The 13713-nt window shown below is 40.0% G+C and overlaps 1 protein-coding gene across 1 annotated transcript; it reads left to right on the top strand.

Moving 5' to 3' along the window:
* The first annotated feature begins 219 nt into the window (after positions 1–219).
* Positions 220–1155, top strand: LOC129552168 (olfactory receptor 2A1/2A42-like). The gene has a single exon (XM_055420329.2). It carries the CDS (start codon positions 223–225, stop codon positions 1153–1155), a length of 933 nt encoding a protein of 310 aa, XP_055276304.2. The 5' UTR covers positions 220–222.
* Positions 1156–13713: the final 12558 nt, after the last annotated feature.

Genomic DNA, 13713 nt, shown 5'->3' on the forward strand with positions numbered 1-13713 from the left:
ACACTTAATTTTATTTAGATAGATAAGTCTGTCTTTCTTTCCTTTTTTGCTTCCTTCTTCTTTCCTTTCCCCCTTCCCTAATCTTTCTATTCTTTCTTTCCTTATTTATAATTCAATGAGTTCTTAAAGATGTTTATTAATAGTTTTCCATATACCAAAAATATATGAAGTATTAAATAAAATAGATGTCACATAGCTGTCTGGTTCTCTCTTAATAGTGAAATGGAGAAAAATCAGACGATGGTTACAGAGTTCATCCTACTGGGATTTTGTCTTGGTCCAAGGATCCGCTTATTCCTTTTTGGGGTCTTCTCCCTATTCTATGTCTTCACCCTGCTGGGGAATGCAGTCATCCTGGGGCTCATCTCACTGGACTCCAGACTGCACACCCCCATGTACTTCTTCCTCTCACACCTGGCCATCGTTGACATGGCCTACGCCTGCAACACGGTGCCCCAGATGCTGGTCAACCTCCTGAGTCCAGCCAAGCCCATCTCCTTTGCTGGCTGCATCACACAGACCTTTCTCTTTCTGACCTTCGCTGTCACAGAATGTCTGCTGCTGGTGGTGATGTCCTATGATCGGTATGTGGCCATCTGCCACCCGCTCCGATATTCTGTCATTGTGAGCTGGAGAGTCAGCATCAGCCTGGTGGTGACTTCCTGGGCATGTGGCTCCCTCCTGGCCCTGGTCCATGTGGGTCTCGTCCTGAGGCTGCCCTTCTGTGGGCCTCATGCAATCAACCACTTCTTCTGTGAAATCCTATCTGTCCTCAAGCTGGCCTGTGCCGACACTAAGCTCAACCAACTTGTCCTCTTTGTTGCTTCTGTGTTTGTCTTAGTCGGGCCCCTCGGCCTGGTGCTGGCCTCCTACACACGCATCCTGGTCGCCATCCTGAGGATCCGGTCAGCTGAGGGCCGCAGGAAGGCCTTCTCCACCTGCTCCTCCCACCTCTGCATGGTCGGGCTCTTTTTTGGCAGTGCCATCGTCATGTACATGGCCCCCACGTCCCACCACCCTGAGGAGCAGCAGAAGATCCTTTTTCTCTTTTACAGTTTCTTCAACCCCATGCTGAACCCGCTCATCTATAGCCTGAGGAATGCAGAGGTCAAGGGTGCCCTGAGGAGAGCACTGTTCAAGGAGAGTCATTTCTAACTGGTGACATTTCAATCCAAAAAGTTCTCTGCTCTCTTATGTATGCCTTGATGACACAAGAATAAGACTTCCCTCTTCCTTTGAAGTAAAAGCTTTAGTTATACTGCTTTCATTGATTTTTCTACCAGATGTGATTTTATTCTTATTGTTCAGTCACTAAGCATGTCCAATGAATTCCATGAACTGCACTCCAGGCTTCCCTGTCTTTCACTATCTCCCAGAGTTTGCTCAAACTCATGTCCATTGAGTCAGTGATGCTATCCCACCATCTCATCTCTGTCACCCACTTTTCCTGTCCTCAGTCTTTCTCAGCATCAGAGTCTTCCAATGAGTCAGCTCTTCACATCAGGTCACCAAAGTATTTGAGCTTCAACTTCAGCATCAGTCCTTCCAGTGAATATTCAGGGTTGAATTCCTTTGAGATTTACTGGATTTATCTCCTTGCAGTCCAAGGGACTCTCAAGAGTTTTCTCAAGCAACACACTTCAAAAGCATAAGTTCTTTGGCGCTCACCCTTCTTTATGGTCCAACTCTCACAACAGTACATGACTACTATAAAAACCACAGCTTGGATTATACTATGATTTGTTTTGATTGCTCTGAATTTAATATCTCTGAAATTAACATTTAATTAAATTGATTTCCTGAGTCTACAAATTTGAATACAGTCTTTCCACTTTCCTGCCCTAATGATATTAGCTCAGCAATGGTATAGGTCACAAGATTTGGAAGAAAAAAGAAAGTTGTGAAGGCAAGTGATCTTCAAAGCCTGGAAGCACACTTGTCCACTCTCAAAAACTGCACTCCCCCTGTTCAAGAGTAAGTCAGAGATGTCTAGCTAGTTGTGCTCCATAATGTTGAAAAACCTCATATGAAATTGTTGTCATATTAGGGAGCAGGCCGATTTAAGAAACATAATTAATACAAGGTATTTTGGAGATCCAAACCAGTCAATCTAAAAGGAATTGGATTGCAAGGAGATCCAACTAGTCCATCCTAAAGGAAATCAGTCCTGAATATTCATTGGAAGGACTGATGCTGAAGCTAAAACTCCAATACTTTGGCCACCTGATGAGAAGAACTGGCTCCTGATGCTGGGAAAGATTGAAGGCAGGAGAAGGGGACAACAGAGGATGAGATGGTTGGATGGTATCACCTACGCAATGGACATGAGTTTGAGCAAGCTCTGGGAATTGCTGATGGACAAGGAAGCCTGGGGTGCTTCAGTCCATGGGGTCGCAAAGAGTCAAACACGACTGAGCGACTAAACTCAACTGAACTGATTTTAGAGAAAGCAGGAAACATAAAGGAAAAGCTTGCTGATAGGGTGGAAATAGTATGTTGTTTACGGCTTTGGGGGTAAACTGATTAGCTCATGGCTACTAAAAGAATAAAACTCGGCAGATAATGGGTCTGTCTGTTAGTCACTCGGTCGTGTCCTACACTTTGTGACCCCACGGACTGTAGCCCTTCAGGCTCTTTCATTCATGGGATTCTAATTTCTGTGTTTTTAGAGTCCCAGAAAATTTTGTGTGTTGAGTATGTTATGTAGATGTACAGACTGTCTCTGTAAATTATTTTCTCTTGTCTTTTTAACAGTAATTTCATAGGAAATTTTACCTGATAGTATAAGTGGCTAGTATGGTATGACTGGCTCGTCTGCCTTGAGTTCCTTATATCTGACATAATTTTTTCATGGTGTTACTTTCACATCCACTTTATAACTTGCCCTGAGACAAGGATGGCCACTTTCCTCCAGACTCTTCCTCAATTTCACAGTGACAATGAACATAAGGGTTGTTCAGTAGAATAGGGTGTGTTCTTTATTTGGGGTTCAATAACTTCTCAACCCTACTCTTAATTACTGTGTGTGGGCAACCGTGCTTACTGAATGTAGAAACAAAGTGCGTTTTTACAATAAGAGTTAAGGTTTGAATTCATCACTCAGTGCTGTACACTTCATACTTCTATCGGTCATTTACATGGATCATCTCGTTCAGTCATCATAACATATCCCAGAAGAGGGTCCTATTATCAGTCTGTTTTATGCATGTACCAGAAAAATAGTGTCAGACTTGTACCTAGACAGTCTGACTCCCGAGCCTTGTGTGCTTAACCATAACAATGTCGTAGGTCAATATCATTGTAATTCAATAAAGAAGTCTAAGATATCCCAAGGAAGAATATGTTAACTGAAGAAGTATCTCTGCACTGTCTCATCTGTGCAAAGTGAGCTGCTCTTTGCTCTCCGAGGACTGGAAGATCAGAGACCATTTATGAGAGGTTGGTTGTCTTGGACAGTAAAACCTATGGACAGAGTTGCAAAAGTTATTGGGCTTTTAGAGGAATACAAACTGTGAAGAAGGTGAGAATTAAGTTTACTCTCACTGAGACTGGTGATTTAGTTCAACTAAGATCAAAAGTCATTACAAAGACATCAACACCCTCTGTCTTTCTCTCTCTGTCTCCACCTCTCATTTCCTCTCTGTTTCTCTCACTACAGGCCAGGCACTGCACTTGACAAGAATTATTTCATTTCAGCCTCAAAATAGTCCTTTGAGGCAAGAGACAATCCCCACTTTACACATAAGGAGATGGAGGCAGAGGGACTGAGTAACTCACCCATTTCACAGCAAATGACAATCCAGTTCAGGATTGTACTAAGGCAGTCTGATTCTTGACCCTATAATCATTACCACTGGGTAATGGCCTCTTTAGAGCAGACCTATGCGAGAAGGCAATGGCATCCCACTCCAGTACTCTTGCCTGGAAAATCCCATGGACAGAGGAGCCTGGTAGGCTGCAGTCAATGGGTCTAAGAGTCGGACACGACTGAGCGACTTCACTTTCACTTTTCACGTTCATGCATTGGAGAAGGAAATGGCAACCCACTCCAGTGTTCTTGCCTGGAGAATCCCAGGGGTGGGGGAGCCTGGTGGGCTGCCATCTCTGGGGTCGCACAGAGTCGGACATGACTGATGCTACTTAGCAGCAGCATGGGTAAAAATCAGGGATATCGAGAGGCTGACTCAAAGCAAGTGACTCAAACCAGTGAGGGCATTGGGCTTTTGAAAGAAAGGACTTGCATTTGCTAAAGAAAGCAGCTTGACTCCAAAGTGAGATGTGAACAGTGGGTGTAGTACCAAGGAAGAACTGTGACTCCAAGGGTCAGAGAAGGAGGTGGCTCTCTGGAAATGAGCTGAGAAGTGAAAGAGAACCAAGCTAGAGAAGACTGACGCCACACTTTCTCACTGGTTCCTCACCAGCAGAGAACAGGCAGAACGGATGTTTGGTAGTATTTTGTCTAAAAAGAGCCTTTTCCCAAGACAAAGGAATCCAGATTTCATTTGTGGCATTCCCAGTGGTTCAAAGGGTGGTATTTATAGAACCCTGCTCAGGCAGGTATCATGTTTCACGTGTAAGATGAAGAGCTCCCCAAGGGCAGGAACTGGACTGTGCTTATCACTTTTCACCAACACAAGCCACTGTACACTAGCAGAGTGAGTACTCTACAACCGCCATTCTTGTGAATTTATAAGCCTTATCAGTTAACGACTTACACATAATTTTCAGTGTTAAACTATCTTCTGATTTTTTTTTTTTTTACATTTTAAAATTGTTCTTATTTGCAGGACTTAGCATGTAGAAAATAATTATAGCTAAAATGTATTTAGTACTGCCTGTGTACCAACCACTATATTAAAATCTTTAGATTGTAATCATCACATCAAATTGTGAAGTAAGTACTAAGAGTATTCTCATTTATAAAAATTGAAGTTTAGAGAGTCAACACACTCGTTGTCACTAAAAATCAAAAAGTGAAATCAGAATTCAAAATGAGTCAATCCAATCTAGAGGAGGGGCACACTGGTAAAGAATCTGCCTGCCAAGGCAGGAGGTCCAGTTCGATACCTGGGTTGGGAAGACCTCCTGGAGAAGGAGATGAAAACCCACTCCAGTCTTCTTGCCTGGAGAATCCCATGAACAGATGAGCTTGGTGGGCTACAGTCCAGGAATTTGAGAAGTGTTGGACATGACTGAGCAACTGAGCACACACAATACAGATTAATTGCAAACCATTCTTTTGTAAGGGACCTTCTGATATTTACATCTTCAATGGCTTTACCAGTCCTGTTTTATAGTAGACACTCAGTAAATGACTAAATAAAATATGATCATTTAGCCAAAACTCCTATCCAAAAAAAGGTATGTACCGCCATAAAACATGTGACTTAAATATGGCAACCATTAATCTTTCAAAGTTAGACATCTTACTGACCATTAAATAATTTTAGTTCCACATTAACTTTGTTCTTGCAAAAGTTTCTTATGGGAAGAATATTAATAATTACATCCCATTTGCCAGTGATTCAGAGCTATTGCCAATATATTAAGATTGCCTAATTTAAAAAGAGCTATGTATATTCATTTCTACCATGTAGAACAAAGGTTATGTACCTTTCAAAAAGAGCATGACAAATAGCTAAACCAGGAGCGTGCCTGTACTAGCACAGTAGATACATAGAATGTGTTAACCCTTCTGTGTCTTGTGTGATATGGTGAAGAATTAGGGGCTATAACCACTGCAGGAGATAGGATGGGATGTGGGGTGGAAACAAGTTCAGAAGCCACTAGAAATTGGAAAGCCTCAGTGTCCTTGGCATAGCACATGGGCACTGCCAACTGCTGACCTATAGGACAACTGTTCATTGCCAGGTGATATAGACTTGTGCTTCTCTGGTGTCAGTGTTGATACAAGTCATCTGTTGTTGTTCAGTTGCTCAGTCATGTCCAACACTCTGTGACCCCATGTGAAGCACGCCAGGCTTCCTTGTCCTTCACCATCTCCCAGAGCTTGCTCACTCATGTCCATTAAGTCGGTGATGCCATCCAACCATCTCATCCACTGCCGTCCCCTTCTCCTCCTGCCTCCAGTCTTTCCCAACATCAGCATCTTTTCAAATGAGTCAGTTCTTCGCATCAGGTGGCCAAAGTATTGGAGCTTCAGCTTCAGCATCATTCCTTCCAATGAATATTCAGGGTGATTTCCTTTGGAATTGACTGGTTGGATCTCCTTGTAGTCCAAGGGACTGTCAAGAATCTTCTCTAACACCACAGTTCAAAAGCATCAGTTCTTCGGTGCTCAGCCTTCTTTACGGTTGAACTCTTACATTGGTACATGACTAATGGAAAAACCATAACTTTGACTAGACAGACCTTTTCCTGCCAAATGTTTCTGTTTTTGAATATGATATATAGGTTTGTCACAGCTTTTCTTCCAAGGAGAAAACCTCTTTTAATTTCATGGCTGCAGTCACCATACACCATGATTTTGGAACCCAAGAATATAAAGTCTGTCACTGTTTCCATTGTTTCCCCATCTGTTTGTCATGAAATTATGGGACTGGATGGCATGGACTTTGTTATTTGAAAGTTGAGTTTTAAGCCAGCTTTTTCACTCTCTTCTTTCACCTTCATCAAGAGGCTCTTTAGTTCCTCTGCTTTCTGCCATAAGGTTGGTGCCATCTTATGCATATCTGAGGTTACTCATATTTCTCCCAGCAATTTTGATTCCAGCTTGTGCTTCATCCAGCCCAGCATTTTGAATGATGTACCCTGCATATAAGTTAAATATACAGCCTTGATGTATACTCCTTGACAAGAAGTCAGAGGTTCTTGAACAAATATTGGTTCAGATTCAGCAGGTGTGAATGCGATGGGCAGAGATTGCATTTCTGACTTCTCCTATCTTGCTGATGGTGCTGATCTACAGACCACTTTGAATATTTATGATATAGAGAAGCTTTGTTAAATCTACCGTTCTTAGGAGGAAGAGGGAGAAAATGAAAGAAGAGTTAGAATATGGTCTCACAGGATGTTATGTTTGTGATGTTTTATCACAGATTACAGGGAAGACATCATTTGCCTTGCTTTCTTGATGAACTTTGACGAGAGCCCTGGCTCACTCTGGTCTAGTTCATTTATTTTTTGCTTGTTCTCTGTTGTTTATTTTTAATTTTATTTTTAATTTTTATTTAATAAATGGTACAAAGCACAATGCCAAAAACATTAACAGTTAAAATTTCACTAAATGAAAAAAATACTATAGAATACAGTTGCAAAAAGCTACATTAAGTTATTTTACAACTGCCTCAAGCTGCAAAAAGAAAAAAAACCTAATACCAGTAACCGTTTTAGGCCAGGGAACAAGGTGCATAGTTGAGCATAGTCTGGTTTAGTCCTCAGAGGCCTGACTCAGAGCCAGGACATCTAGCTTCTTATCCCAATTCTACCAGGTCACTTTGTGCCTTTTAGAAAGTCATTTAATTGCTGTGGACATCAGTTTCCCACTGTAAGATGAAATGTTGGACCAGAGGATCTATAAGTTCCTCCCAGATCTCTAATTTTATGCCTTTCTTCTAGCTTTCTAGAATGTAGGGTATTTTTTTTCTTTTACATGAAAACAAAATAAAGTCAATTATCTTGAGAACTGAATAAATTTAATTCCTGAGCCTTGCACATAACAGAAGTTCAAAAGTAACCACCAACTTAAGAATACTAATACGTTATCTAAGAACTATGAATGGCATAATGTGTGGAGAATTAAGATATAAGATATTCCACATGAACTGTCCTCCCTAAGAAAACAAGGATTTTGATAATCTGTTTATAAAAGATTAAAATATCATTTATTTGCAATGCATCCCAGATCTCTAAGTCTGCTGATGTTGTGTCATAAGTATTAATAGTTTGCATTTATTAATAGTTTGCATTTATCCCATATTAAGTACTATTCTATGTGGACACAGCCATTAATATCAATCTAATCTTCACAACAATTGCCAGAGGAAGGTTTTACTACTATATTCAATTTATACACGAAAAGAATCAAGGCACAGAGAAGTTAAGTACCCCTCAGGGGTCACATGGTTAGTGAGTGGCAGAGTAGGACTCACCCAGATCTTCCAAAGGCAATGACTGTGTCTGTAAAGTAAGAGGCTAGGGGATGCAGCCATGTGCTGGCAGTTACACCCCAGAGACAACTGTGCATAAGGAAAAAACTCACACATCTTCTACAGAGCTGTCTTAGTTAAGGGAAGTGCTGTGCTGTGCTGTACTTAGTCACTCAGTAGTGTCTGACTCTTTGCAACCCCACGGACTGTGGCCCAACGGGCGCTGTCCGTGGGGATTCTCTAGGCAAGAATACTGGAGTGGGTTGCCATGCCCTCCTCCAGGGGATCTTCCCAGCCCAGGTCTCCCATATTACAGGTGGATTATTTACCATCCGGGCCAGCAAGGAAGTCCTAAGGTAACACTAGCAGCTGATATTAAAAAAACGAAAACCTCTCAATAGTCTTAGTAAATTCTGCCTCCTCCTTCTCTGTTGTTAAGGATCCCAAACAGATTTTGTCCTTTTAATTCATAATTACTTAAGAAATACACTTTGGAGCATTGCCATTTTCATTCTTTGCCATCGTTTTCTGTCGCAGTCTCGAAGATACGTTTACTGGTGTCTTGGGTAGTTTTCATAATTTATTTTTGCTCTTTTATAGATTTACTTTGAAAGGTGATGGAATCCACCCATTTTATGCTGATCTTTATCTGTATTGTGTTCAAGTGAACTCTAAAATCTGATGCTAGCAGTATATTAATTGTAGGCATCAAATTATAAATTTATAAACTTTACAAATCAAGTTATAAAATTATAAATGTCTAATGAAATCAATGCCCAATGCGAACAAATAATGTAAATGTTTTCATTTCACCTAACACTGACTGTGTTGTCTGTCTGCTGAGTTCTATCATACACTTACATCATTTTTACTCTCTTTAAACAGTAAACACTATAAAGATAGCTACTACAGTTTAATTTTAACAGAATATAGACAGTTTTGAGCTGTACATATTTATCTTTATGTTCCTAAAAGACTTTTAGTTTTAATTTTTGTGAAAATCCCAAATCTTATATTTAATTACTGACTGTCTTACTTTTAAGTTTTCTTTTTTATGAAAATATCCATTTATAACCAATATTTCTAAGCTTAGATATATTTCTCTAAACTGTTCTTTACACAAGTTTCTAGTTTACTACTTGTTTATGAAAAGCGGTTTCCTGATTTCTACATGCTGGCATATAGTGTAAACATTTGAGAGCATATCCATGTCAAATAAGACACGACCAATCTCACTGTATTATTAATAGGTTCTTTTGTATACATTTATGTGGGCTTCCCTGGTGGCTCAGGCAGTAAAGAATCCGCCTGCAATGCGGGAGACCTGGGTTTGATTCCTGGGTTGCAAAGATCCCTTAGAGGAGGGCATGGCAACCCACTCCTGTATTCTTGCCTGGAGAATCCCCATGAACAGAGGAGCCTGGCGGGCTACATACAGTCTATGGGGTCGCAAAGAGTCTGACACGACTGAGCAACTAAGCACACATACATTTATGTCTTGTATTTGTTCACATTTCACTCTGACCACTTTTAGAAGCTGTCCACAGGTTAAAAGTTGTATCAGCTTAACATGTAATAGAAAATACTGTATTTTGAAGTGATGTATTTCCAAAATTTTATACTAATTATTATTTAAAAGTTTTTGTTTCTATATCCTAAATTTACTTTTTATAAGTGAGGTTTATGTGATGTTAAATATTGAAAGACATGTCCTGAAATATTATTTTCATGGAATTTAGCAGGATTTTTGTAGTTTACATTACTTTTCTATTTTTCAGATGTTCTGCAGTTCACCTGGGCATAAAAGGAGAAATCAAGAAGAAAGTAGTCTTAATATTTACGGGTTGCCTGCTATGTACCAACTTTATTATATAATCAGGAGCACTGACCATATCCCTAAATAAATACACGGTTCTTCTCATAATGGACACACACCTGTGGAGCACAGGTAAGCATGTTCTCAAAATGTGATAATCTGTGAAAGATGTACCTCAAGTTTATGCCACACTCCCAGCATGCCAGAGGTCATGCTATAAAAAATCATTTGTAAATTGCACAATTGCTTGATATGAAATTCATAACTTCGAATGTCTAGTATAAGACAAAAGGACAAATAAACATGAGGATACCTTAGGCAAAAGTTGTCTCCATGCTCCTGGAAGAGGTGATGGTTTCCAGAGAAAGCCCAAGTCCTCTCCCTTCTCCTGAAGGAGTAGACTCTTCAGCACCTCTTCAGAGCAGAGACTAGAGAGTAATCCCAGTGGTCGACCTACTTCGATGGTTTGTGTCTTAGAAAATCCTCCCCTGGGCAGTGTCTAATACCCCCTGGGACACCTTGCCTCTTTGGACCTCCTAACCCATTTCCTTCCTCTATAACCAACTCTCAGCAGCATCTACACACCTTGAGTTGTTACTTGGAATCAGCTGCTTTTTCAGGGTGCTTTCCGCTCACCTCTGCTAACACGAGGGACCCAGATCACACTGGGGAGAAGAGAAGCTGAAACTATAGAACTTAATGCCAGGAGCTTATTCAATGTCTTACTGGTTCAGCTTCCTTATGGGTTCAGCTGAACCATCTGGAGACTTGAGAACCACGGCAGTGCTGGGATTCATGAAATCCAAATAATGCCAAGTATTCAGGGACTGCAATGAGTGCTGTTTTCTCAGGGGTGTGCCCTGGGGCTGTCTGTGTTTCCTAATCAGTCCTGCTGGGGATGAGAAGGGAAACAGAAAAGGAGAGTTGCTTTGTCCCCTTCCCCAGTGGAGCTGGGCATGCGCTGCATGTCACAGCCACCCCTTCCAGTGAACCCTCAAGAGCTACAGCGAGGTTGAGCCCATCAGAGAATAAACCTCGTTTTCTGGGGATCTGATCCCATTTCCAATCTGGAACAGAGGTGAGGGCTCTACAGCTCCCATAGAAGCTCCCTAAGGCAGGACCCCATCCAGCCTTCAGGTGCTTTCCTCTTCTGAGGTCTTGAGTCCAAATATGGGTGTGAACCAGGTAGCTGCATTTTATTTTACCATCAATTTCTCTTGTATATGTGTAACATCTAGTCTTTTGGTTTTGTTTTTTAACCTGATTTTTATTTTATATTAGTGTATAGTTAATTTGTGTTCATTTTAGGTATACAGCAAAGTGATTCAGTTATACATATATCCATTCTTTTTCAGATTCATTTCCCATATAGGTTATCACAAAAATATTGAGTAGAATCCCCTGTGCTATACAGCAGGTCATTGTTGGTTATCTGTTTTATATATAGTAATGTGTCTATGTTAATCCCAAATTCTTAACTCTCACTTTTATACTGCTATTCTTTTTAAGCACAGATAAGGAAATTCAGTCTTCTATAAATATGGACTAATAATTATTTTGCTGTGGGGATAGTTTGAAGAAAAATTAATGCTAACTGTTTAACAAATTGCTCACAAATAGTATAAGCGTATATTTAATTCAGTTAATTTCATTCTATACAGTGGATAAGTAGCCATATGAAACCTATAACTCTGCGGACCCTGATGCTAGATAAAAGAATAAGGAAATTCTGGGTATTGGATTTAGGTTAAATATATGGAATAATTTTTATAAACTGAGAAAGATTTCTCTAGGATATATTAGGGTGTGATCTTTCATTTCAGGGAAACTGACATTACTTCAGTCTTTATGTTTATGTCTCATCAATAGAACTACAATATATAATCTGTGAAGCCCATACACGTCTCATCCATTACCCATAACTTGGAGAACAGTGTCAGGCATACAGAAAACACTTTATGTACTACACTTTCCCAAATCTAGAGTGTACATGAATGAAAGTGAATGTGTGTGTGTGGTGTATATGTGTGGTTGAGGAAAATGCAGAAGAGCAAGAGTGGCTACATTAAGGATACTCTTTAGTTTTTAATAGAATTGTCAGCTTTAAGCCCTTTTTAATCCCCAATATCTCTTAAACTAATCATGCACTTGCCAAAGACATTGAAGGTCAGAAGCCAAAACCTGCCTTACTGATCCTTCAACTGTATATTTATTATCCACAAAAGCACATAGCTGGCTTACACTGTAATACAATCACTGTGTAGTAGAAACGTGCTCAATTTTACCTCAGTTAATCCATTTAACTATTTAACTTGTATTACCTCAATTTTCACAACAACCTCCTGTAATAGATACTGTCACTTTTCTCCTTTCAAAAATTTTAATACTATGGCTTGAGAGGTTAAGAACTCAGAATCATACAAGTAGTAAATGCATGTCTGATCCTTAAATTTATGCTCTTTAATTACTACTCCATCTTGCCTTTCTGTCATAAATGATCAGTCCAGAGGACAGAAAATCTGTAAGGATATAGCTGAACACCATCCACCACCTGCAGACCTATAGACTACTTCATCCACAGCAAAATACACATTCTTCTCAAGCTCACATGTAACGTTCACCAAGATAGAGCACATTTAGGACCCAAAATTGCACCTGAGCAAATTTAAAAGAATAGAAATCGCACAACGTCTGTTCTTAGATCAAAATGGGATTAGAATGGAAATTATTAACAGATTTAGCTGGAAAACTCCCCAAATATTTGGGGACTACACAATCACTTTCTAAATAACACATGGCAAGGAAGAAATATCAACAGAAATGCTAAAATATTTTGATCTAGGAAAGACTCAAAGAAGGGTTCTGCTGAGTACATTAACTGTAACAGATATTTCTTATAACTTGGAAGTAAGCATGCAGCACTTCACTGGAACTGAGGGTTTAAAAATAGCTTTCGTTTTTAGGAATGCTCCGTGACTCACACCCACAACATTAGAAAAGTTTGTCAGCCCATGAGATCTTAAATTTTACTTTTTGAAACAGAGGCCCCATCTAGTGCTGACAGGTTTGTTCATGTATAAAGAAACGGTTCCAACCTTAGATATTTACTTTGGAACCACAGAGATCCTGGATAATGTATTAGTCATCAAACAATTTGCCAATGTTTAAATTGCTAACTTGTACATACATATCAGATGCATCATTTATAGCATAAAATGATACTTGAATGTTGTATTTGAAATTGGGATGTATTTCATTTCTTAGTCTCATCATTCAGTTCTTATAGTCTTTAGTAAATCAATCCATTTGAGTTCAGGTAAAAGACTTCTAATACCATATAGAATGAAAACAGGGCTTTCCTGGTGGCTCAATTGGTAAAGATTCTGCCTGCAATGCAGGAGACCCAGGTTCAATCCTTGGGTTGGGAAGATCCCCTAGAGAAAGAAATGGCAACTCGCCCCAGTATTCTTGCCTGGATATCCGATGAACAGCGGAGACTGGCAGACTGCAGTACACGGGGTCATAAAGAGTCAGACACAACTTAGCGACTAAACTACCACCAGCGTAAGATATGAGGGAAAAAAGAAAGCAAGTAGAAGTGTTTTTCAGGTGTGCAATGCTCAAAATATCTATTTTGGAGATTCTACAGTTGTTATTACCAAACTTCAGACAGCATTCTTTCTGGCCTTGGGAAGAATGTCCTTGGCTCAGAGGGTAAAGGGTCTGCCTGCAATGCAGGAGACTTGGGTTTCATCCCTGGGTCAGGAAGATCCCCTGGAGATGGAAATG

The sequence above is a fragment of the Moschus berezovskii genome, chromosome 3, assembly GCF_049115385.1.
Source record: "Moschus berezovskii isolate FMDL1 chromosome 3, NW_MosBer_1.0, whole genome shotgun sequence".
Classification (NCBI taxonomy): Eukaryota; Metazoa; Chordata; class Mammalia; order Artiodactyla; family Moschidae; genus Moschus; species Moschus berezovskii.

Bases quoted from the DNA above. Each gene is read 5' to 3' on its own strand.
- LOC129552168 (XM_055420329.2), top strand. From the start codon at position 223: ATGGAGAAAAATCAGACGATGGTTACAGAGTTCATCCTACTGGGATTT.